The 24,185-nt window shown below is 38.4% G+C and overlaps 7 protein-coding genes and 1 pseudogene across 7 annotated transcripts; 4 read left to right on the forward strand and 4 right to left on the reverse strand.

Annotated features, from left to right (window-relative positions):
- Window positions 1-725: 725 nt before the first annotated feature.
- LOC106336057 (UPF0061 protein azo1574) lies at window positions 726-4,167 on the forward strand. Its single transcript, XM_013774770.1, has 8 exons — window positions 726-1,106; window positions 1,359-1,468; window positions 1,649-1,705; window positions 1,779-2,078; window positions 2,154-2,407; window positions 3,011-3,317; window positions 3,382-3,655; window positions 3,740-4,167. The coding sequence occupies exons 1-8, from the start codon at window positions 762-764 to the stop codon at window positions 3,995-3,997; spliced, it is 1,905 nt and encodes a 634-aa protein (XP_013630224.1). The 5' UTR covers window positions 726-761; the 3' UTR covers window positions 3,998-4,167.
- A 352-nt stretch (window positions 4,168-4,519) lies between these two features.
- On the forward strand, window positions 4,520-5,941 carry LOC106329659 (annotated as a pseudogene).
- A 311-nt stretch (window positions 5,942-6,252) lies between these two features.
- On the reverse strand, window positions 6,253-7,473 carry LOC106332849 (probable WRKY transcription factor 75). The gene is made up of 2 exons (XM_013771341.1): window positions 7,116-7,473; window positions 6,253-6,525 (listed from the first exon to the last, which is right to left on the reverse strand). Exons 1-2 carry the CDS (start codon window positions 7,376-7,378, stop codon window positions 6,345-6,347), a joined length of 444 nt encoding a protein of 147 aa, XP_013626795.1. The 5' UTR covers window positions 7,379-7,473; the 3' UTR covers window positions 6,253-6,344.
- Window positions 7,474-9,791: 2,318 nt separating this feature from the next.
- On the reverse strand, window positions 9,792-10,795 carry LOC106331386. The gene has a single exon (XM_013769727.1). It carries the CDS (start codon window positions 10,664-10,666, stop codon window positions 9,986-9,988), a length of 681 nt encoding a protein of 226 aa, XP_013625181.1. The 5' UTR covers window positions 10,667-10,795; the 3' UTR covers window positions 9,792-9,985.
- Window positions 10,796-12,291: 1,496 nt separating this feature from the next.
- On the forward strand, window positions 12,292-14,090 carry LOC106334963. Its single transcript, XM_013773373.1, has 4 exons — window positions 12,292-12,980; window positions 13,095-13,335; window positions 13,421-13,538; window positions 13,628-14,090. Exons 1-4 carry the CDS (start codon window positions 12,361-12,363, stop codon window positions 13,717-13,719), a joined length of 1,071 nt encoding a protein of 356 aa, XP_013628827.1. The 5' UTR covers window positions 12,292-12,360; the 3' UTR covers window positions 13,720-14,090.
- A 9-nt stretch (window positions 14,091-14,099) lies between these two features.
- Window positions 14,100-17,174, forward strand: LOC106334962 (glucose-6-phosphate 1-dehydrogenase 2, chloroplastic). The gene is made up of 11 exons (XM_013773372.1): window positions 14,100-14,182; window positions 14,269-14,478; window positions 14,736-14,968; window positions 15,066-15,160; window positions 15,243-15,357; window positions 15,439-15,644; window positions 15,724-15,873; window positions 15,944-16,064; window positions 16,152-16,381; window positions 16,456-16,656; window positions 16,745-17,174. Exons 2-11 carry the CDS (start codon window positions 14,283-14,285, stop codon window positions 16,992-16,994), a joined length of 1,797 nt encoding a protein of 598 aa, XP_013628826.1. The 5' UTR covers window positions 14,100-14,182; window positions 14,269-14,282; the 3' UTR covers window positions 16,995-17,174.
- A 20-nt stretch (window positions 17,175-17,194) lies between these two features.
- Window positions 17,195-19,040, reverse strand: LOC106334964 (photosynthetic NDH subunit of lumenal location 5, chloroplastic). The gene is made up of 7 exons (XM_013773374.1): window positions 18,975-19,040; window positions 18,674-18,880; window positions 18,363-18,516; window positions 18,200-18,288; window positions 17,863-17,917; window positions 17,623-17,708; window positions 17,195-17,481 (listed from the first exon to the last, which is right to left on the reverse strand). Exons 1-7 carry the CDS (start codon window positions 18,996-18,998, stop codon window positions 17,323-17,325), a joined length of 774 nt encoding a protein of 257 aa, XP_013628828.1. The 5' UTR covers window positions 18,999-19,040; the 3' UTR covers window positions 17,195-17,322.
- A 1,148-nt stretch (window positions 19,041-20,188) lies between these two features.
- Window positions 20,189-22,173, reverse strand: LOC106332976 (exocyst complex component EXO70B1-like). The gene has a single exon (XM_013771459.1). It carries the CDS (start codon window positions 22,107-22,109, stop codon window positions 20,226-20,228), a length of 1,884 nt encoding a protein of 627 aa, XP_013626913.1. The 5' UTR covers window positions 22,110-22,173; the 3' UTR covers window positions 20,189-20,225.
- Window positions 22,174-24,185: the final 2,012 nt, after the last annotated feature.

Genomic DNA, 24,185 nt, shown 5'->3' on the forward strand with positions numbered 1-24,185 from the left:
TTGGTTTCATACATTCCTAATGTACATGTATTCGTATGTTTTCAAAATGCTAAAAACACAGCAAGAACAGCCGTCCCAATACCAGAGAGAAATCTAGACATGAATGAGTTAAATGGAAATGATCCCACCAAAGCCATATAAGCCACCTGTTCAGTAAAATCAAAGTAAAATCAAAACAAGAGTACACTTAACGATTAACACTCGCTTGCTAGTTGCTACTTGGTAGGTGCTTAACCTTTTGACCATATCCATTGTACTGAACTAATGAAAAAAAAGAATTAAAATGCTACTCACGAGTAACAGAGACGTCTAGCTCACCAATCCATGAAATAAAATTTATATAAACTTCATTATAAAGTCAAAAAATTCATAATTTGTTTATTTTACATTATTCTTGTTATTGTAAAATTTTAAATAGTTAAATAACATATTTATCTAAACACACAAATTTATCTTAAACATAAATAATTATAATAATATTATTCTTATTAATTTGAAATTTATATCTCAATTATTGAAATATGAATCTGGATAAAAATGTCAATTCATATTTAAAAAAGTGTAGTTTTCAAAAAATAAAATAGAAGGTGTAATTTTCAAATTTCAAACAGTTAATGGAGTAATTTACAAATTATCCAAAAAAAAAAAGCAAGTGAACCGACATTGGTCTGAATCAGATAAAACCAAGGAAGCCGGTTCGGTCCGAAATTAAATTGTAACAAAACTTGGAATAGGAAAATCTGAAGAGTGGAGGAGGAGAGATGTCGTTGCGTGTGTGTCCGTCGTCTCTCTTCCATCTCCGACCACTTCATCTCTTCACTTCCTCTGCGAAATTCCCTTTTTACCCCTCTCTTCGCCGAGAGTTTCGATTTGCCCCTTCCCGATCTTCTTCTTCTTCTTCTTCTTCGTTCCGTCTGATGGACTCTTCCGCGGCTTCCTCTCCGACGCCGGTAACTGCTTCGGAAACTGATTCCTTAGGGGAAGAGACGCAGAGTCAAACTGATGAAGGTGATAAGATCGAAAGGAAGCTCGAAGAGTTTAACTGGGACCACTCCTTTGTCAAGGAGTTGCCTGGTGATCCAAGAAGCGATGTTATCTCGCGTAAGGTAAATAATATTCTTGTGGTTGAGGTTAAAGGAGGAAACTTTATTTGATTTCATTCTTTGTCTGCGTCAATACTTGTTTTTATATGGTTTAAACTGGAATCAAGTTTGTATTTTTACGTGTTAGTTGAGTGGATTGTTCTCTGATGTGTTGATATAGCTCATTGTTGCTATTTATTCTGCTCACTGTTGTTATTTATTATTCTAATTAACTTGGCCATCAGGATTTTTGATTTGTTTATTGTAATTGGGCAGGTACTGCATGCTTGCTATTCAAAAGTTTCCCCATCAGTACAAGTAGATGATCCTCGGCTTGTATCATGGTCTGAATCTGTTGCAGAGCTATTGGATCTACATCCTAAAGAGTGAGTTTGATTCTTCACATCTATGGTCAGACCAAATTCTTGAGTTCATTTCGTCTAATAGTTATATCACTTTTTGAATCTTTAGTTATAAGGAGTGTTATTTGTTGTTGTTTTTTTGTCTCCTTCTACTTGTGACTTTTGGTTTTAACTTTTTGAGAATATTCTGCTGGGAATTTTCAGATTTGAAAGGCTAGATTTCCCTCTCCTACTCTCTGGTGCTAAACCTTTGCCAGGAGCGTACGTAATCCTTACCCAATTTTTATTTTAGGTTCAACCTTTTTAAAACCGTTCTAATAGTCTTTGTCTACAGAATGCCTTATGCTCAATGCTACGGAGGCCACCAGTTTGGCAGGTGGGCTGGACAGCTAGGCGACGGTCGCGCCATTACCCTCGGAGAAGTTCTGAACTCCAAAGGCGAAAGATGGGAGCTTCAGCTCAAAGGCGCTGGTAGAACTCCTTACAGCCGTTTTTCAGATGGCCTCGCAGTGCTTCGTAGTAGCATCAGGGAGTTCCTCTGCAGTGAAGCCATGCATTGTCTTGGAATCCCCACCACTCGCGCCCTTTGTCTCCTCACGACAGGTCAAGGTGTCATTCGCGACATGTTTTATGAGTAATGTCCCAAAAAACCTTAACAAACATACATGCATGTCTAGGTGGTTTTGACTAGCTCCTATCGTTTTTGCAGTGGCAATGCGAAGGAGGAACCTGGTGCTATCGTTTGCAGGGTTTCTCAGTCATTTATCCGCTTCGGCTCGTACCAAATACATGCTTCTAGAGGAAAAGAGGACCTTGAGATTGTTGGGAAGCTAGCAGACTATGCCATTAGACATCATTTCCCACGTATAGAGAAGAGCATGAACAGAAGTGATGGCTTATCTTTCAAAACCGGTGATGATGATGATGATTCTGTTTTGGATCTAACATCAAACAAGTATGCAGGTAACTTTCCTAACGAAGTGTTCATCAAAATGCTGCATGAGACGCCATTCAAATCACTGATGATACTAGGCTTGGGCGTTCAACGTCCAGTTTAGATTCGGTATTATACTCATAAGTCCCATTCAGGCTTTACTATTTTTCTGATCGGATTCGGTTTGTATCTTTTTCGGGTTCGTTTCGGATTTAATCTTTTAAAAAATTTTAAAATTGACCAAAAACTCAAAATATAATTATTCAACAAATCTAATTAAAACTAGTTAAACTACCTAAACTAATTAATAAATATTTAAAATAAAAAATAAAACAAACTACAAAATATCTCTAAAATACTCTAGAATTTCTAAATTACTTTTAACATATTGAACTAATTCAGATTTTGGTTTGGTTTGGGTTGTACCCAACCCCGAAAGTATTTACTTTTAAGTCCCGTTCCGATATTTTTGTATAACGGTTTGGTAGGATTTTGGGTTTGGTTAAGGTTCGGAATTCTGTTTGGGGTAAAAGCGCTCATGCCTAGATGATATACTCTCGCTAATAACCAATAGTTAGTTACATTAACGGTGAATATTGAACTAACTATTTTACTTCTTTAACTTATATTAGCATGGGTTGTTGAAGTTGCGGAGCGTACAGCTACCTTATTTGCAAGATGGCAAGGTGTAGGATTCACACATGGAGTGCTCAACACGGACAACATGAGCATTTTGGGTCAAACCATTGACTATGGCCCGTTTGGGTTCTTAGATGCTTTTGATCCAAGTTACACCCCAAACACAACAGACCTCCCTGGAAGAAGATACTGTTTTGCTAATCAGCCTGACATCGGCTTGTGGAATATTGCTCAATTTGCTGAGGCTCTGGCTGCTGCTCAGCTGATAAATGAAAAGGTGGCTAATTACGCCATGGAGAGGTAACTAAGTGCTATTCTTGGTTATATGCTAGGAGGCGGTTAAGTAAGGGACTTGTGATGTCAGGTACGGTGATAAGTTCATGGATGAGTATGAAGCCATAATGACAAAGAAGCTTGGTCTTTCGAAGTACAACAAGGAGATGATTAGTGAACTTCTGAACAACATGGCTGTTGATAAAGTCGATTACACAAACTTCTTCCGGCTTCTTTCGAATGTAAAAGCAGACCCCAACACATCTGATGATGAGTTATTAAACCCCTTGAAAGCTGCGCTTTTGGACATTGGAAAGGAAAGAAAAGAAGAATGGATCAAATGGGTGCGAGGGTATATACATGAGGTATCACATTGTTTATTCCCTGTATCTAGCTTTCTGGTTGATGCAACTTCCTTGTTTATGTGTGTGTGGATTTGAAAACTGTAGGTGAGTGGTGGTGACACACCATCAGATGAAGAAAGAAAAGCAAGAATGGACTCAGTGAACCCAAAGTACATTCTGAGGAACTATCTTTGCCAAAGCGCAATAGATGCAGCTGAGCAAGGAGATTTCTCAGAGGTCAACAACTTGCTACGTCTCATGAAACGGCCTTACGAGGAACAGCCAGGGATGGAGAAGTATGCTGGGTTGCCTCCAGCTTGGGCTTACAGGCCAGGCGTCTGCATGCTTTCTTGCTCCTCCTAGTTCCCCTTCATGCTACTTTCGTTTTGCCATTATAAAAAGGAAGAGGAAAACGAAGAACACTCCTATACATGTATGGTTGTTTGTAACGCATTGAATTGACATGAAAAATTTGGTATAGCTTCACTATATTGTTTTTACGTTGAATAAAGATTTGAGTACATATAGATAGATCTCAATTGACAAAGCTCAGGAAAAGGAGTGACAGAGAACAAATAGCTTATTTTATATCACCGGTCTAAAAATCGATTTGAATCGATCTTTAACAGAAACGATATTCTTAAAATCTTATTTAATAGATTTAAATCAATTTAAATTAGTATGATTTTTAAAAAATTAAATAATAATGTAGTACAAATCTAGAAATTTATCTAATTTTTTTTTTGTTTTATATATATATATAAATCAATAATTCACTAAGGCTTGGTCGCTAATTCTTTATAAATTGTCTAATTAGTGCCTATCTATTTCTAGAACATTGTTTTATATGTATGTGTATGGATGTATTTTTAATTTATTTAGTGTATGGGGAAGTTTAATGACTTGCATGAGTTTAATAAAATAATAACCGTCAAGGGCCACGTCCTCTACATCACAATCGTGATGAAACCCCACTCTCTCCTACAAACACTCAAGAGTTCATCTTTGAAGCTTGTGAGATACATACGAACAGAGAAACAAACCATGTTTGGTTTTCTGTTTGGATGGCGAAAGGCCTCGAAGTGCAAGAGAGCGTTGAAGCAGCTTCAGCGTCGTCTAAACCTTCTCGAGAACAAGAAACACGCCATTTCTTCACACTTACGGCACGACATAGTCCAGTTACTCCGCATTGGCGAACGAGACCGTGCTCTTCGCCGCGCTCATGATCTCTTCCTCGATGAGAACCTCGTGTCGCTCTACCACTTGCTTCTCCAGTTCTCTGACGTCATCCTCCTCAACCTCTCTTACATTCGGAGGCATAGAGAACTTTCTGATGGCGTCAACGAAGCGGTTTCAACGCTTATCTTTGCCTCTGCGAGGTGTGGTGACTTGCCTGAGCTACGGACCTTGAGGGCTCTTTTTGGAGAGAGGTATGGGAAACTCCTTGTCTCAATGGCTCTATATCTTCTGCCTGGTAATCGTGTCAACCCTCAGGTTTGTCCCATGTCTTCTTCCTCTCTTCTCTTTATTTGTAAGAGCCTTGCAAGTACTAAACATACTTGCATTCTAGATTATAGAGAAACTCTCAAGAATCTCAGTATCTGATGACGCCAAGTCCAAGTTGTTGGCTGAGATAGCAGCGGAGTTCGGCCTCAGCCTACACGTTTTGGCACTCGAATACACTCCTGAATCTCACAAAGAGGTGAGTCTTTGAATCTTCTCTGCATCTTAATGTTGTTGGAGTTGAGAGTATATAATCTCGTACTTGTTTGGTGTGTGTGTCTGTAGGCTGAAAGCGAAGCAGAAGTGTATAAGTTCACTCTCACAGACGCGGACTTAGAGGTAAAACAAGAAGAGAGTCTTAGTAAACCATCAAGGGAAAAAATAAAAGTATGTGATGAGTATGATTGCATAGAGGAGCAAGTGGTGGGAAAAGATCAGAGGATATTCAGATTCATAGAGTCTAAAGAAGAGACAAGACAGAAAAAGAGGTCAAGGAGGAGATCAGCAAGAAGCAGTCCAATGGCCAAAGACGTGGAATGTTGGAGGTACTACAACATGGGAAACAAAAGGCGTCAAAAGAAAGGGAGTTGTCAGTGTTACCATATAGTATACAACGTGTTTACAATGCGGCCTGATCAAAAGGTAAAAGGAGAAAGAGGTTTAAAGGAAGCTAAGCATGTTCATCCTAAGCTTCCTGACTATGATCAGCTTGCTGCTCACTTCACTGCCCTTAGGAAACAACACCAACAACAAGTGCCTTGACCTTAACTCCTTGTTCTTAGTTTTGCTCTCTTACAAACAAAAAGTATAATCATTCTATTGGTAGGTTGATGGAAATGATTTTACAGTTTTTGATCTAATGCTAAGCTTATGACGCCTATGCATATTTTTACATCCAGTTCAACTCCTTGTTTCAAAAAGATTCGATAATAGACTAAAAAACTCTAAAAAAACATTTTGACTTGATAAAAGATTTTAAATATTGGTTAGAAATCAGTAAAAACCAAGATATATCAGTAAGTTGTTAGAGATAATGAAATATTTAGGCCTAAGTATTTTGTTTCTAAATGAATATTTATAAAATTTAGATGACTATTGTTTTTCTTTTAACATGCATACAATGTAATATTATACTTTTTATATAAGTATAATTTACAACACGAGCTCTCAGAATTATACGCTACAAAAGGTATAAAAGATTGAGAGTTTAATTAAAAGAAGAGTAGATTTGCATTTGGGTGAGGATATGCTCGAAATTTTCTGTAGATTTTTCGATGGCATGCGAGTGCACTCCTTCGTAGGTTGTGACTACAACTTCTTGGTCCGACGTTAATCTTTGCACTTGTTTCTTTACATTGCATCCTGCATATGTGCACCTATAGTAGCTCCTGCGCATATATTTAAACCATTAGTATATATAGTAGAAGAAAAAAAAAACACTTCAGTTCTCCTAATAGCGAACTGCTTTTGAGTCATTAACAGTCAGATTTGTTCCCAAATTCACTTTTAGATAAATCTTTCATGTTAGGCACTGTTTTTTAGATAGACTAGAAAATAATGCATAGAAGATATTCAATCTATATGCAGATTAGCTAATATGTTACATCAATCAAGACTTGATGTGAATGATATGAAGATGTACTCTTGAGTTATTCACAAGAGCAATAAGTCATCAAAAATTTTATTCCTAGATGCACATTTAATTGATTTTCTACCAAAAGACTTTTATCTTAATCATTGGTTTTGACATAAAGAAAAATAGATCATTGATCTCGTTCTAGAACTAGTCAAATTATATGTGCAAGCTAGTTACAATCAGTCTACACTCGATCTAAATGAAATATGTACCTTAATTTGAGGTTTGTTCAAGATTGGCTTAACCACATATGTACAGTGTAACTTTTCTTTCTATGTCAAGAATATAAAGAAAAGGAGATGAATAAATAAGCTAATCATCAAGGGAAGAGTGAATATGAACCTAGGGAACGTGTTGTTCTTGACGGCCTTTTGACCATACTTTCTCCATCTATAACCATCATCAAGGATATCAACTTGGCTCCTTGTCTGAAACGCAAACCTTTGTTTCTTCCCCTTCTTTTTCACCTCCAAGCTTCTTGAAGAACCTTCTCTAACCTTCGAGGCCTCTTCTTCTCCTTGATGGAACTCAGATTTAGCAAGGTTTTGATGCGATGTCAGCGACAAAAACGGAGCGTAGGACGATCCATTTTGATATCCCTCCATATTCCTAACTAATTGTGGAATCGACCTAAATTCCAAAAGAAGAGAATATTTTTATGCCTTTCTTTGTTTGTTTGGTATTATATAGATCTTGTGTGAAAACAAGCATATAAATAATACTATAATCTATATTTTTTAGGAATTTTAAGGCAGACTGCCAAGTCAAAGACGAAGAGGCGGCCCGCTGTTAGTTGTAAAACCAGAACTAGAAGGGGCAGTGTCGTAGACGACACGTAAGAATCAAGCTTTATACGAAACTAATATTGACACTATTTGTTTTTTGACAAACAATAATGACACTATATTAACCCGTTAATCCATATTTTGTTACAAGATATACTTATACTCTATTCATCTGATGACAGCTAGCTTATATATCTAACTAGTTATTGTAAAAGGAAGGATACGAATCAGTTAGTATTCTGCTTTTTAAGATTTTCTGAAGTAGATGAAAAATCGATGCATGCACGTGCACGTACGAACATAGTTTTGTTTTATGAAGAACATAGAATTTTTACAAATGGACTGTGGAATATCATTACGAACGAAAGATACCCGTCGATTTTATCTCTAATGACGTCTTATTGGATCACGTTTTTCTTTTCGCCGAACGTCATCTGGTTTTATGTTTTTCCTTTTTCGAACGTCATGTTACATATTATTCGTATATAATAATAATAATAATAAAATATATATTATCATGATTCATAATTGCTTTGATCAAGCAAAGTCTACTATGTTTGAATCAAATATATATATAGAGAGAGAGAGAGAGAGAAAACTCGTTGATAATAATTGATGAACTGGCTCTTTTCCGAATTTTGAATACGAATTACTTTGTGGACCACCGAATTCTATTGACTAGTTACACGTGAAATAATCAGAATCGGTTCTTGGTTCCATGCTACAGATGATAAACAAAGGTTTTGATGTACATGGGAAGACATATAATATTGTTAATATCAGTTGTAAGGCGAATATACCATTATTGCTTGGTTTGTTGCATAAATATCGTGGATGTGTATCGATGGAGATTAATGAATATAACTTGTGACGTATATTGATTACTTTTTTGCGTTTTCTTGGCAAGATGATGAAAAGTCAATAATCCATGGTTTGATTTTTACATCAGTAAATAGTAAATACGCGTATTTACGTTGATTGGTCAAACTTTAATTAACTCTTGTAGAAGATAAGCAAAAGAATTTAACTTGGCGCAGACGCGGTTGATAATACCTTGGCCTAGTATCTTCCGAGGTTGAACATGAGACCATTTCACAATTATTAATTAGTTTCAAATAGGAAAAAACAAAGTAGCTCACCATCCACTGTTGCTCGTCCATGCTTGTTTGACCAATTACAGTGCGAAGGAAAAAAAGAAAAAGAGGGACAATTATTAAGAAGGTAGATGATGTTTGAATATTATAAAAAAGAAAAGCTAAGAAAAATATTGCAAAACGCACGTTTTTCTCTACAATGTTTACTTTCCATTTCTTGATGCTACTCCATGCTTTCTTGACCCATTATGATTTGGGCCTAAATTTATGGATCAAGGGATATTGGGTTTGAGAAGTAGAAGAAGAAAGTTTAGGCCTAGAGGAGCAAGGCATGGGGGTACTAAAGCCGTTGGTGAGAATAAAGAAAAGGACGTGTACGGAGAGTGGTGTAGAAAGATGTTAAGGTTTGTGACTACTGACAAAGAGCATGTTCAAAAACGAGATTAAAGTACGGTATGGATTGGGAGCTACGTCGACTTAATTGCAGCCGACTAAAGGTTTGTTCTAAATCTTGGCTTAGATTCAGTTGCATTACTAAAAAGAGTAACATTACAAAAAGTAGACTAGATTATGTTATCCCACTATATTGAGAAAAAAGGTTTTGGTTGACAAAAACTGATGAATCTTTGTTTCGTAGTAGATCACAGCACTAAATGAAGTACTTTCTAGAGTACGCATTGATGATGTCCAGGCATTAATGACTGTAAACCTAATCTTTTTTTTTTTTGTAACACGTAAACCTAATCTAGCTTATAAGGATAAGGCAAAGACATAAACACGAGGATGCTAGAATATTGTATAGTCTATATAGAATATGATAGAATGAGACACTCTCTCATCACTTAAGAGGATGCCTTATTCAAAAGGAAAGATATTTGTTGGCCCACCCTTCCTCTGAAACAGTCTACCTAATCCACAGACTTTGTTCCTAAGCAAACGAAAAAACATTGAAGTCGCTGTACTACGCCTAGAGAGGGTAGAGCCTCACCAAACCAAATGCACAAGAAACTAAAGAGCTTGAAACTGCTAAACATTGTCTCCATTGCATAAACTTCTCATGTAATCTTTTTTTAAACTCCATTCACAAGCTATGACTTGAACATTTTAGCGAATTTAGTTCCCAATTTAGTCAACACAAAGAAAGCTAATAATGCCTGCATTTTTTTAAAAACCAAGAATATCAAACATAACAACGTGGTGATTGATATACTCTAGAGACATGAAAGAAAGAAAGAAAAAATTAAAGCATAGTGATTGGATTATCTCTTTTTTTCTTATGAAAAAACATCAGAAGAAAAAAATAAAGCAGTAACTTTTGGTCTGATGGATGATTTTACGCGTTCGGATTCCAAAGCCGCCAAAAACTGGAATTAAGCAGACCCAACACGTCCGGTAGTACCTTCCTCGCTAATCCCTTTTGATCAGCCCCAGCTGCCGCCGGAATCTCCACCGTCGATTCCTCCTCCACATCTTGCGGCTCTCGTTCCACCACCTCAGCTTCACTCAACCTCCCCAACGAGTTATCTGGAGTCGACACGTGGCTCTCCGACACTGTACTTTCGGACACTAACTCGACCCGACGACCCGGTTTCTCTTTCTTCTTACCTCTCTTGGACTTGTTCCTCGAAACAGAGTTTTCGCCTTGATGATTCTCAAACGCCTCGATGATCTCGTGGATCAGCTCGCGGTTCGGAGACGAGTCCCATCGGAGCCAGTAGCTAGTGTAGCAGTCGAAACACTCGCAGTCGAAGACGGGTGGCTTGTGGTGGTTCTTGCTGGATTTGTTCTTCTTCGTTGTCGTCGAGGCTCTCCCGCAGTTTCCTCTCGTGATCAAGTAAGCGAGAACCTCTCGGTCTTCGGTCGAGAGAACCGAGACTAGAACCAGAATCGTCGCTGGGAGAAGCCTCAGCACAGAGAGAGACTCATCTTCGTTGAGGTAGCGAGAGGAGGAGGAGGAGGATGATGGTGGTTGAGTAGGAGGAGGAGATGGGTAGACTTTCCCTTTCTTCTTCATTTGCAATGACGAATTGTTTTTCTTGGGGGTAGACGAGAGGAGGATGGATGAACAGTCTTTTCTCTGCCTTAAACAAATGTGAGAGCTTTGTTTATTGTTTTTTTAATTTTTATTCTTAAGATAAGGAGGAGGAGACAGAAAAGTATTATAGCGTTAATTTATTATTTATTTTGGACTCCAATTATACGGCCCACCTCACCTATCTTTTCTGCATCAGCCATTAGCAAGTTTTGCTTTTTTATTCTTTCGATGCTTTTGTCCTCTGTTTCGTCGCATTCTCTGGGTAGAGTTGAAAAATAAATAAATAAAATTACTACATTATGGTCTAGCATGCTGTATGCATATGAACATTAAACATATATGTTAATAAGTTGATATTGAACCTCAAAAAGGAAAAAAAAAATGTTGATATGGTAGTTATAAGTTCTTTGTTTCTTACTAATAAATATGTGAACTGTTTTTGCTTTCTTTTTTTTGTCAACGAACTGTTTTTGCTTTACCTTACCAAGATTCTAAAAATATTTCATAGCTACTCCTAATGATTAGCTTGTCTGTTCAAATATTCTCTTTCATCTTTGGATGCACTTTTCACTTTTTTAAGATTCGGAGGGATTTGAGTTTCTTACATCTACCTGGACTTCTTAGGCATAAAGGCCCATTTATCTATGGGCTTTCCAACACAAACCCATCATATTCTGATTTCTTAACATCGCGTTGGGCAATTATTATTTATTTCATCGTCTTATTGAACAACAAGTGCAAGTTTGCAACCATAGCCTACTGATGGGGTCACAGCTCCTTTTTTGGGGAGTTAAATGCAACTATAACATAAAATATTTTAAAAGCACTTGCATTATACTTTTGAAATATTGATAGTCTTTTTTTTCTCAGTGCTTTAAAAATTTATGCTGGAAAAACTTGTCCTTGTCTTAAACTATTGGGACATAAAAAAAAAAAGAAGGTTTTACCCAGCTATTTTCAAGTGAAATAGTCACCTCAGATTTTCATATCAAATTCATATAAATGCAATAATATCATTTTATTTCTATTACAACATTAAATCCGGTCCTTTACTCCTTAGGTTATTATTACACACACGCCAATGGGAAAGCAAAGATTTATCATTTTCTAGCCGTTACAGGTGAAATAAAAAAAAAAACCGTTAACTTTAACGCGCGATTCATGACATTTGTTCACGCCGTCCAAGACAAATCCGCACATGTGTTGCAGCTCTCCCCATCCCTGACACAACTCATACGTGTGAGCAAGCTCTCTCATTGGTCAAATCCCTTACAAAAGCTGATGTGGCTAACTCTAATTGGTAATCTACCAAAAAGGCTACATCATGTGTGCGCCAGCTAATAACGACAGCTAAGGGGACAAATTTAACAAATAAGGAAACGAGAGAGGATTAAAATCGAAATTTTTTATATTAAAATAAAATGACAATAATAAAAAAGGTAGGTTACTGTTTTCGAGTGGCGTGGTCCACCATAGCGCGGTCAAACCTCAGCCATTCGTTAGTCAGAGGACTTAAGTAATCCACTATGATTACGACACGTGTTACTCTCCCCTCCCGCGTTATAGTCATAACAGATCTGACCGTTAACTCCAACAAACGCATTTCTCTTACATCCCTTATCTAGCCGTTGAGACAAAACTCTCTCTCTCTCTCTCTCTCCTAATCTGTAATAATGGGAAAGCTTCTTTGCGATTCAACGGCGACATTGCAATCTCCGTCACCGACCGTCCAATGGAGAGAACCCCCGACAGCCTCCGCACCTCTCGATGACGTGGATCTCGTCGACCAATCCACGGCAGCCGCAGCCGTCGAAGCGGTGGAGAAAACCATGTCCGCCGCCGCCGCCACGACCGCGTGGGACGAGGTCTACGGTCTCGAGGAGCAGCAAAGACGGCACCTTCAGCGTCTCCACGCGATGGGCGTGCTGTGGAAGCATCCCGGGAAAGGGCAAACCTCGTCGCCGCCCGTCGTTTTCCGCCTCTCTCACGGCGGAGAGGTTTCCTCCGACGGGAACTGCCTCTTCACCGCGTCGCAGAAGGCCATGGGGGCGTGCGGGATCGACGCTCGTGACCTACGGCGGAGGACCGTGAGGAGGTTTTTGGAGGATTTCGGATCCGCGGGAGAGGTGGAGAAGGAGGCTATCGCGGAGGCGATTAGGCATATGTACTCGCCGGATCTGAAGAGTGGGTGGGGGATTCATATCGTTCAGGAGGAGAAGCTGCTCGCGAAAAAGGACGAGCGTGAGAGTCTAGATTCCGCCATTGAAGAACTCATGCAAATCGGAATGCAAAGGTACTTCCTTTTGGTTGTTTTCTTACAACAAGTTCAGATCTGGTTCTGTTGTCGGGACGTATAGAGGCTTATGAATGCATTTGTCTTATGTTTAAATTGTTTGCTTCATTGCAGAGAAACAGCTGCAGAGTCGATCTACAGAGAGAGGTGTCTACCGGTGAACGATGGGCCTAGTTGGGCCAAGTACATGTCGATATCAGGGTCATCAGAAGACGAGCATGATATCATCACCTTGCAGTACACGGAAGACGGTTTGTTATCCGTAGATGAGAACAGACAAGGGTATGCAGCTGCTTTTGGGGATGACATTGCTATTGAATGTCTCGCCACAGAGTTCAAACGAGAAATCTATGTGGTGAGTGAGTATATTAGTCTTATCAAAGTTTTTTTTTTGTGTTACTAAATTACATTAAAACTAAGGCTGTGTATTATAATGATAGGTGCAAGCGCATGGAGCAGATGGGATGGTGGAGGAAGAGAACTGTGTGTTCTTCCTTCCTCACAAGCCGAGAAGTGAGGTTATTGAGTCTCCACTCTTTCTATTCATGAAAGGGACAGGTATAATAATAAAGAAACACCATTTGATTCATTCTCAGATCTAATTTGAATTTGGTAATTGACGAAATCGTCTATGCTCGTTTTTTTAGGTTGGTGTGGTGGTGGAGCAGATCATTACGAGCCATTAATAGCAAACGCATCTCCGATGATATCTCACGAGAAAGTCGCCCTCGTTCTGTGATTTTTTAGCTTCTTGAAGAGCACAGTTTTGGAGGGTTTTTGATAGTTTTGTTGTTGGTAGAAAGAGAATCATGATAGGGAGATTTGAATTTTGTGCAGGCTATTGGCCTGCGAGTTAAGCTTCTTCTTACCACATTTGTAGTAGTGTTTTGAGAGAGTATTCATTGTCATTGCCTTTGTCTTTTTTTTTTTTGTTGTAAGAGTTGAAGATGCTGTAAGTTTTTTCTGAGCAATTTTGATTTGACAGTTCCCAAAAAAAAAAGAGAGAATCTTTTTTGAGAAAACGTATAATATATTCGGACATCTCTTGTAATGAAATGGAACAAACAAAAAGAGAAAGTAAAAGTCCACTTGTGTGGGTGTTTGGTTGAATTGAATATTATTTTTGTGCAGACGGGACGCCCTTCACGTTGCCATACCCATTAACAGTAGTTGGTGTGTGAACCTTTGGGGGATCTCAAAAGGTTTCTTATTTGCAGAAATGCCCTTTCGATGTTTCTTATGTTCTTTAAATTTTCTTTAGCCTAAATCCTCCTTTATCTCTCTGTAGTACTAGTACGTTTGATGATGGCGTCGTTGTCTTCCTCCGTCACCTCCCGGTCATATCGTACCGGTTATTCTGCTTCTTTGTCACCGGTTAACGGTAACCGACATCGATCACTCTCCTTCCTATCTGCTTCTCCTCAAGGACTTAAAGCTCATGAGCTCTGTGTTAGATTCCAGAGGAAGTCTGGTCGTAGTTCTGTCTTTATGCAAGATGGTCAGTTTTTTTTATTCTCTTCCTCCTTTATTGGATTTGATCAAGCCTTAAAAAAAACAAGCTTATTAACTGCAAATTCAACTTGTGAAAAATTAAAACTTTCAATTCTTATGTTATCATTACTGTATAAATTGTATTTGTGAAAGATTGGAACTTTGAAGTCTCATGAAATCATTTAGATGTAACTTTAAAATCTTAAATGAAAATGTTCACATCAGTAGAAGGACTTGCTGTGACATTTATATTGGTTTTCTTAGGTGCAATAGTCACCAATTCAGATTCAACAGAGAGTAGTAAATCTTCTTTCAAGGGATTGAAAGATGAGGTGTTATCAGTTCTATCTGAAGAAGCAGCCAAGGTTGGATCAGAATCTGATGGTCAAAACCAGTCAACTGTTAGTATCACGGTGGTTGGAGCCTCTGGTGATCTTGCCAAGAAGAAGATTTTCCCTGCTCTTTTCGCTCTTTACTATGAAGACTGTCTTCCTGAGGTTGTATATCGTTACCTTCTTAACGTTTAATTCTCTGCTATTTTGGTTGACTGTGTCTTTGTGGTTTGCATACTAAAGCCTAATGTTGTTGTCACAGCATTTTACAATATACGGTTACTCTAGGAGTAAAATGACAGATGTTGAACTTAGAAACATGGTCAGCAAAACTCTCACCTGCAGGATTGATAAGAGGTGAGCAGTTCTAGCTCCATCTTCATGCTTCTTTTTAGTTGGAGATAGTTTGTTGAAGGTTATGGTTCCATCTGGATCTCAGGGCAAACTGTGGTGAGAAGATGGAAGAATTTCTCAAGAGATGTTTTTACCATTCTGGTCAATATGATTCTCAGGAACATTTTACTGAATTAGACAAGAAGCTCAAGGAACATGAGGTATGTTTGCATTTAGAAGATTGGAGTAGACTTGGTTCTGTTTATTAGGGATACTTAAATCCTTTCTCTCTCTTTCTGCAGGCTGGAAGAATCTCAAACCGCCTCTTTTACTTGTCTATCCCTCCAAATATATTTGTAGACGCTGTGAAATGTGCAAGCTCCTCAGCTTCATCTGTCAATGGCTGGACTAGAGTCATCGTAGAGAAACCTTTTGGCCGAGATTCTGAAACCTCTGCTGCTTTAACCAAATCTCTCAAGCAGTATTTGGAGGAAGATCAAATATTTAGGTAGGAGATACAAGATATTGCACTTTTAGCTTTCTTGTTGTGCTGATATAATTGATTACATTTGCGTTCTTCTTTACAGGATAGACCATTACTTAGGAAAGGAGCTAGTGGAGAACTTATCTGTTCTTAGATTCTCAAACCTTATATTTGAACCGTTATGGTCAAGGCAGTACATAAGGAACGTGCAGTTCATATTCTCTGAGGACTTTGGCACTGAAGGACGTGGAGGGTAAGTAAACTCATCAGTACTCTTAATATCTCTGATGTATTGGATTGAAAGCTTAATGTTTTTGATTCAGGTACTTTGACCACTACGGAATCATAAGAGATATAATGCAGAATCATCTCCTTCAAATCTTAGCACTCTTTGCCATGGAAACACCTGTTAGCTTAGACGCAGAGGACATCAGAAACGAAAAGGTTTGGTTCAAGAAAGAATGTTAGCCTCTTTTATAAGTTGTGTTTGATTCAAGAAAGAATGTTATGAAAGAGTATATACCAATCCAGGTTAAGGTTCTACGCTCAATGAGGCCAATTCAAATGGAAGATGTGGTGATAGGACAGTACAAGAGCCACACAAAGGGAGGAGTGACACATCCAGGCTACACCGATGATAAGACTGTACCAAAAGACAGTCTGACACCGACGTTTGCAGCCGCTGCTCTTTTCATTGATAATGCAAGATGGGACGGTGTGCCTTTTTTAATGAAAGCTGGTAAAGCACTACACACAAGGAGGTATGTGCATATATAACTTCAAACTTGTGAACCCTTTTGCTTATTGACTCTTTGACTCTTATTGATATGCACAGGGCAGAGATAAGGGTGCAGTTCAGGCATGTTCCGGGGAATTTGTATAACAGGAACACTGGTTGTGATCTTGATAAAGCTACAAACGAGCTTGTGATCCGTGTCCAACCGGATGAAGCAATCTATTTGAAGATAAACAACAAGGTCCCTGGTTTAGGAATGAGATTGGATCGCAGTAACTTGAATCTTCTGTATTCCGCAAGGTAAGTGAGTGTGACTTTAGAATTGAAAGATGAAGTTTTGCTCTAGTAATAACTGATCTTAACTTTTGAACTTTCCCCTTCCCCTCAGGTATTCAAAGGAGATACCAGATGCATATGAGAGGCTTCTGCTGGATGCAATAGAAGGAGAGAGAAGGTTGTTTATAAGAAGTGACGAGCTTGATGCAGCTTGGTCACTATTCACTCCATTGCTTAAAGAGATTGAAGAGAAGAAGAGAATCCCTGAGTACTATCCTTATGGGAGTCGTGGTCCAGTCGGTGCTCATTATCTAGCTGCTAAGCACAAGGTTCAATGGGGTGACATGAGTCTTGACCAGTAAAAGAGTCTCATCAAAAGATTTGTTTGTGTTGTCATACAACTTTGCCTTCTAAGGATTGGGCAGTTGGCTCTGTACCATTAATAATAGCAGCATGAAGCTCTGTTTGATTCATTTGTTTCTTCTGTAGCTTCTGCGAGTGCTACTGTTTGCTTCATTAGCAAAACCTAAGTAGCTAAACCTCTCAAGTGATCACAAAGCAGGAACTGAAATTGATATTATTATAAAGGGACTTGTATCCATTTCACAAAAGAAAGCGTGTAAAAATTGCAAACGCATAATACAACTCAATCTCATTGTCACAAGGTTTTGGGGTTTTGGATGTTGTTACTTAAGCTTCAGACATTGGAAGTTGACCACAGTCTGCAATGACCACTTTCTTTCTGGGACGGTCTCCTCTGTCTGTCTCTTGTTCCTCTATCAGCCTCACGACATCCATTCCTTCTATAACTTGCCCGAACACCACATGCCTCCCGTCCAACCATGAAGTCTGTTCATATTAATTTGATATAGACTCAACTTAGCATCAAAAACTTGGCTGGTTTTTCATTTCAATGTACATCCAATGTCATCGCTAGGTTGTATAATTGGGTTCTATATGATATAGAGGGAGGATATTTGCAAGTTTTACCTTAACAGTGCAGATGAAGAACTGACTTCCATTTGTATTAGGGCCAGCATTTGCCATACTCACAACTCCGGGTCCGACATGGGATACTGCAGTGTATATTTCACATCATTACTTTCATGAAATTTATAAAATGGAAGGTATGTGTTATATACTCATGTCAATAAAAATAGAATACGGAAAATGCATCACAACTGACAAGTTTAGATTGCAAGAGTGCACAAGAGATAAGGATAGACTTACAATTGAAATTCTCATCCTTAAATGTCCGACCATATACACTTTTACCTCCAGTTCCCTGCTCAACAATTAGACTTCTATTTCATTATACTGAAACTAGTTACTCGAAGGAACATACAGTCATATAGAACCTCAGCGAACTTAGTATCCAAGAACAGTTCCCTAACCGCAACTATGATGTTCAGTCCAGATATTACTTATAGAGAAGAAGAAAAAAGGCCTATAAAAAGATTGTGAAGAGTGTTTCCTTCAAAAGATCAACCAAGTAGATAGATAGAAACACAAATGAAGCTATGAAAACAAAACTAGAGAAGCATGGATCCAGCAAGAAAAAACTCACATTGCCCTTGTCAAAGTCTCCACCCTGAATCATGAAATCTCGGATGACACGGTGGAATGTTGAGCCCTTGTAGCCAAACCCCTTCTCACCTGAGTGAGCAAAGATGATCAAACCTTGCCAACACTGACTATAAAAACCACAACTAGTACAACAAGGAACATACCTGTGCAAAGAGCACGGAAGTTCTCAACAGTTTGGGGAACATCATCACCAAACAAACCAATAACAATCCTCCCAGCTAATTTCCCAACTGGGTTCCCAACACTTATATCGAAATACACCTTATGCGTTATCTTCGATTGTGGCTCCGCTAAAGGCTATAAATACATACCAAAAACCAAGAAATCAAATCCAAAGGCCAAAGCTTTTCGCAAATCTAGTGACAACCCTAGAGTAATAAGCTCGAATTCAACTCAAAGCCAGTCTCTTTCTAATCAAATGACACATCCTACATCCACATTTCTAAACAACAACCTCAGCACTGGATTGAACCGATAAGCAGCTGCGGCGGTTTCTCTTGGTGGAAGATGTATGGAGGAGGAGAGATGATGCGGTTAAAGACGGAAACTTGATGAAGTCGACGGTAGATTTGGTGTTCAATCGGAAAGTGGTGGAAGAGGGAGCGGAGGTGTTGATAGGAGAAAGTCTTCGTGGAGCAGCTGAGAAAGCCTTCGGATTTGACTATGTATGATGATGACAACAACAAAGAGGAGAGCGTGAGAGGAGTTACTAACACAAATTACGAAAACTTGAGAGAGAAAAAAGGGAAACGCACCAGAGTCATCGAGAAGGCCGCCATTGAGAGCTCAGTCTTGGTAAGGTGCTGATGAGTTTGTAAGGAAAGGAGAAATCAATCTGTTAATAAATATTATTGTCCACATAAATCACTGTTGGGCCCTTGCCTGATGACGTGGATTCTAATCATGAGTGGCCCAGTCCCGGCCCAAAAGGCAAAGCCGCAGAAGCTATCGATACACCAAATAAAAATAGTTGCTACCACATTATCTATCAAGTAATTCCAAAAGCTGAACTATATAACCAAATAAAAAAGGTTGCAAAAAAAATTAGTGAAACAAAACCAATTTTGGCTGGTCGAGATGATTTTGACATATGGTGTTTCACATTTGCTCCAAATACCGTACTTAGATCTGTAAGCAAAAATTAATTATACAGATCCAAGTTTAACCTAACAGATTAAGATCCAAATCCGCAAATTATTGATTTGTGTTTTTTTTTCATTACTGGAATAGTGCTATTTGTCAATACCCTTGTCTTGGTTGATAAAAGGGTTTGGTTGGTTTCTTGTGATCCAAGTCTGCAAAACTTGCATTGTCAATAGTCCATCAAAACTTTCTTCCTCAAACCAAGTCTTTACCTTCAGCTGGAATTTACGCATTCATAAGTAAATCAATCACACGCATTAAGAAGTTTGTTGTCTATGTACTTTTTGAAATATTGCCTCTTATCAACAATTGCTTAAATGGTTTATTTCTTTCTTGGAATCCAAGTCTGCAAATCATGCATTGATATTAAGTTACTTCTCTCCACTCTCAGGAATATTTGAAATTCTGATAAATCCAAACTTGTGTACATATCTTGCCTCTCTATATACAATCTCTGAAGTGTTGTATGTAGCTTCAGTAGATCCAAGTTTCTAGTTTCTACAACATCCCTACACATTTTTACGTACAACTGTTATGGAAATACCCATTACACAATAGTATACCACAAGATCAACTTATCATGAATCAAAATCATCACTTAAACATACAAAGATTCAAATGCATTTTGAAGATAATTTTGTGCCTTCAACCCTAGATAATTTTGAAGGAATTTAAAACATAAGACGTTAAATAAAATGAAAATTCCCAAACTTTTAAAAGAGAAAACAATAAGTAAAACAAAAAGTTTCCATGGTAGTCTCATATCAAGAACGGTTCTATGAACATAATCAAAATGGAACATAATAGAAGAAAATAAAAAGAAGCAAAAGGAACCAGATCATATGTCACACTCTCATAGTTTTTCAAGTCCTCTTACGTGCCATAGAAGGTGGATTCCCATCAAACAAGTCATCAATATAAGTCTCAATATCTTCAGGCTGATACTTAACATACTTATCCGAATGCCTCCCAGAATCAATATGCTGCTTATACCTCCCAAAGAAAGACCTATAAGCCGGAATCACCAACGCCGCGATAGAAACCCTTAGCTCCGATTGCATCTGCTCATCACTCACAATCCAAGTACTCTGCGTCTTGTGAATCTCATCAAACATAGCATTGAACACCTTGAACCTCTCTTTCAAAACCGGTTTAGAAACTTTCCCATTCACCTGGATCCCTTCTTGGTTCATACATTGCAACACTTTCCCCCAAGTCTCTCTCTGGTAGCTCTTGTGGTACTGTCTAAGCTCCGTTGATCTCTTCCTCGTCCACGCTTGTCCCATCAAGTCCCTAATCTCTGTCGACCCTTTGATCTTTTGTAGAATGTATCTACCGTTGTTCATGAGGAATATGGATCGTAGTGCTGGATCTCTGTATAGTCTTGATTTGACTTCAAGATTTGCGTCAAGATGTTCCATCACTTTTATCATTTGTCTACCAAAGGCTGAGACTTTGTACTCCTCGTCGTCTTCTCTTTGGTTCCGTTTGGTCTCTTGTTCGGGTTCTGTTTGGAACACTTGGTCTAAAGTGTCTTTGTACTCGCACGCGTACTTGAGGTAGTTCATGGTGTAACGAGTCAACGGGTGGACCGCTCCGCTCGGAACAGCGGTCCTCCCCTGATCGGTCTTGATCGAGTTCTCAAGCTCTCCGAATATAGTCACCGCCGCTTCTCCCAGCCTCGTCTGAGCCAGCTTAATCTCCTCGATGAGATCCGAGTCCGATTGCTCAACGGCAGGGACCAAGTCTCTCAGCGTTTCGTACATGTCAAGGAACTTGAAAAGCTTCTCGGAGGACCGTTTCGTGAGCACCACGGCACCCGAGAAATCAAGAAACCGGATCGTCACGGCGGAGACGAGCCCCGTGAAGAGGCGTTTGCGAGTCGCGGCGTGGTCCTCTGAGGAGAACACGGCGGTGCAGAGAGAAAGCTCGCCGGGGAAAAGCACGGTGGAGCAGCGGCGGACGATGGAGATCCAGCTGGCGATCTCTCCCTCGAGAGACTCCCAGGGGATTCTCTGCACGTCCTCCACGTTGATCCCTTCGAACCCGACCTCGCTCAGCTCCTCCTTGAACGCGTGGCGCCTCGACATCTCGTACGACATGCAGCACTCCGCTTCGTAGCCGGCGGAGATCATGGCTCCGGCGATCTTCTCCAGGGTGGAGATCGATTCCGGTGGAAAGTCCGGGAATGTTTCTTCCTCCTGCAAGACGCATCGGTCCGATTCGTGAGTCGAATCGGACGACACGTCAGCGTTGTTGTTTTTCTTATTCTTCTCTCTGGAACGATCGAGGAGGTGACGAAACTCTTCGTCGAGGAGGGACGCTGCACGGTTCTGAACCGAGCTCGCCCGGTTTAGCCACGAGGAAACCGGGGTTGAATCGAGCCGGAGCTCTCTCAATGTCATAACCGATTTTGAGATTCGGTTAACGGCGAGGATGAATGCAGAGTCCTCTGCTTCGTCACGGCCCAGACCGGAGGATTCCATTTTTGAGACCAAGGAATCGACCGTCTCCGGGAATGGCTCCACCGTTGGGGGAATCTCTCGTAGCGGATCCGTGGAGGAGGAGAGGGATTGGATGAAATCGTCTACGGCCTCCATTACCTGGGTGAGGCTGAGCTGGGAAGAGTCTGATTTGGGAGTCTCCGTCGCCAATTGTTGTTCCGATTCATCGGAATGCTGTGTGTTTTCGGATTTGTGGTGATCAAGAGTTTCGGATTCCATTGCGTGGTTTTCAGGTTTCTCCATTTTCGCCGGGAAAAATTACAAAACCTATCTAACTGTCCCAATTTTCTGTCTTTTTTTTCTTCGTGTTCTGTCTTTTTTTTCTCTTTCTTGGTTATATATTTTTACTCTAATTTTTGAGGTTCTTTTTTGGTAGGGATCTATTGTCCGTTGACCGAGCGGGGGAATGATTATGCGTCTCACGATCTCTCTTTTTTATATTTTGTTTGTAAATTTTGTCAACATGACCGAACTTGAGGTTTTCATTTTCAATGTTGGGATTGAGCAATTTTAGCTTAAATTTGGGCTAATTATTAATTTGTTTGAGAAGTATAGTGTAATTCAGGGCCGGGCCTTGCTCTCGAAGAAGCATATAACTTGAAAATGAGGCCCATGTTTTCTAATTTTAGCCAATTATCTTTGAACTTCCAAATCCCATTGCCAGGACATGACTATTGACTGACTACACAAAAGTGGACTCAATCCTCAACAGATTATAGAACAAATTATCAAATATAGTCTTTGATTGTTAACCTTACGGAATGGCGGAACACGCAAGTATTTTACCATTCATAAAAATGTTGCGAAATGAAAAAACGTAAAAACGCAAGCTTTCGTTACATGAAAGAAAATTTCATTAAGCGAAAAAGTGAGTTTTAGTTTATTATTGACAAAATCAACATTTTCATGTTATTAAATTATATGATAATATTATTTTAAAATTTAAAATAAATAGCAATAAATTTTGTAATAATAAATAGTTATGTTGTAAATAAAAACATACTATAATTGTTTTATAATATTATAAGATGTAAATATATTATTAAAAACATATTGAAAAATAAGTTAAATATTTGTAATACAAAGTAAAATATTTTAAATAGATTTTAGTTATTTTCAAAATTTGTAGTAATTAGTTTAGTTATTGATCTTTGTTTATTTCATTTAATAAGTTTTTTAATCAATCTAGTATGTATTCTGTTATTCCGCAAATTTAAAAAAATTTCCGCAGCTTAATTAATTTTTTCCACAACTTAACTAATTTTTTTACGGTTTCGTCATTAAACAATATTTACCGATCGGAACCATAGTTTTAACCATTTTTCTTGCCAAATATTACAACACGAATCCTTCAAATCTTTGTGCAAAAAAAAAAAAAAAATCCTTCAAATCTACATTCCACCGTTTTTGCTATTTTTTGTAACATATTATTTGCTATCTTTTTATAACTAGTAGCAATGAAATCGATTAAAAAATGTCGGTGATAGTGATACAAAAAAGTATGAAGTTGACAAAAAAACGTAATTCCGCTTTTTATCACAGTGGATAAAAAAAAGAAGAAACAAATCTGAGAAATATCTTGTCTTGACCCAGACAAATCACTGTAATATAAAATTAACTTATAAAAAGTATTAACGTGTTATATCAGTATTATCTTATAAAAAAGTATGAAGTTGACAAAAAAACGTAATATAAAATTAACTTATAAAAAGTATTAACGTGTTATATAAAATTAACTTATAAAAAAGTATGAAGTTGACAAAAAAACGTAATTCCAGTGATTTTATATAAAAAAACGGAATTGTTACGAAAGACAAAAGAAAAGATGAGCCGTTTTCGTTGAAAATATAAAAAGATGTGGGGTCCGCTGCACTATTTGCACAGTAAATTTCTTTCTATATAAACACACCATCCTTCTCCTTCAATAACACATCCTCTTTTCTTATCAGTATTATCTTCTTCGTACGGGTATAAAATTTTACTTTATTTAAATTCCTGCGATATAATAAAATTCCAGTTCTTTTTATAACACGTTATCAGCACGATCACTCTGCGATTCGGTAAAATTTATTTGTATCATTTATACCCTGTTATAATGGTCGGAATACCGCCTATATTATTTACTATTAATTTAATTTATTTATTGGTCGGCCGAGCCGCCTTATATTCTGTTTGTTATTAATTGGTCGGCCGAGCCGCCGTATAATTTATTTATTACTCTGCATTGATCGGCTGAGCCGTCGCATGATTTGTTGTCATAACATAAATATTTCATTGCCATAATTTTTACTTTTATGAAATTTTATAGATTTGATTGAC

The sequence above is a fragment of the Brassica oleracea genome, chromosome C3 (genome assembly GCF_000695525.1).
Source record: "Brassica oleracea var. oleracea cultivar TO1000 chromosome C3, BOL, whole genome shotgun sequence".
Taxonomy (NCBI): Eukaryota; Viridiplantae; Streptophyta; class Magnoliopsida; order Brassicales; family Brassicaceae; genus Brassica; species Brassica oleracea.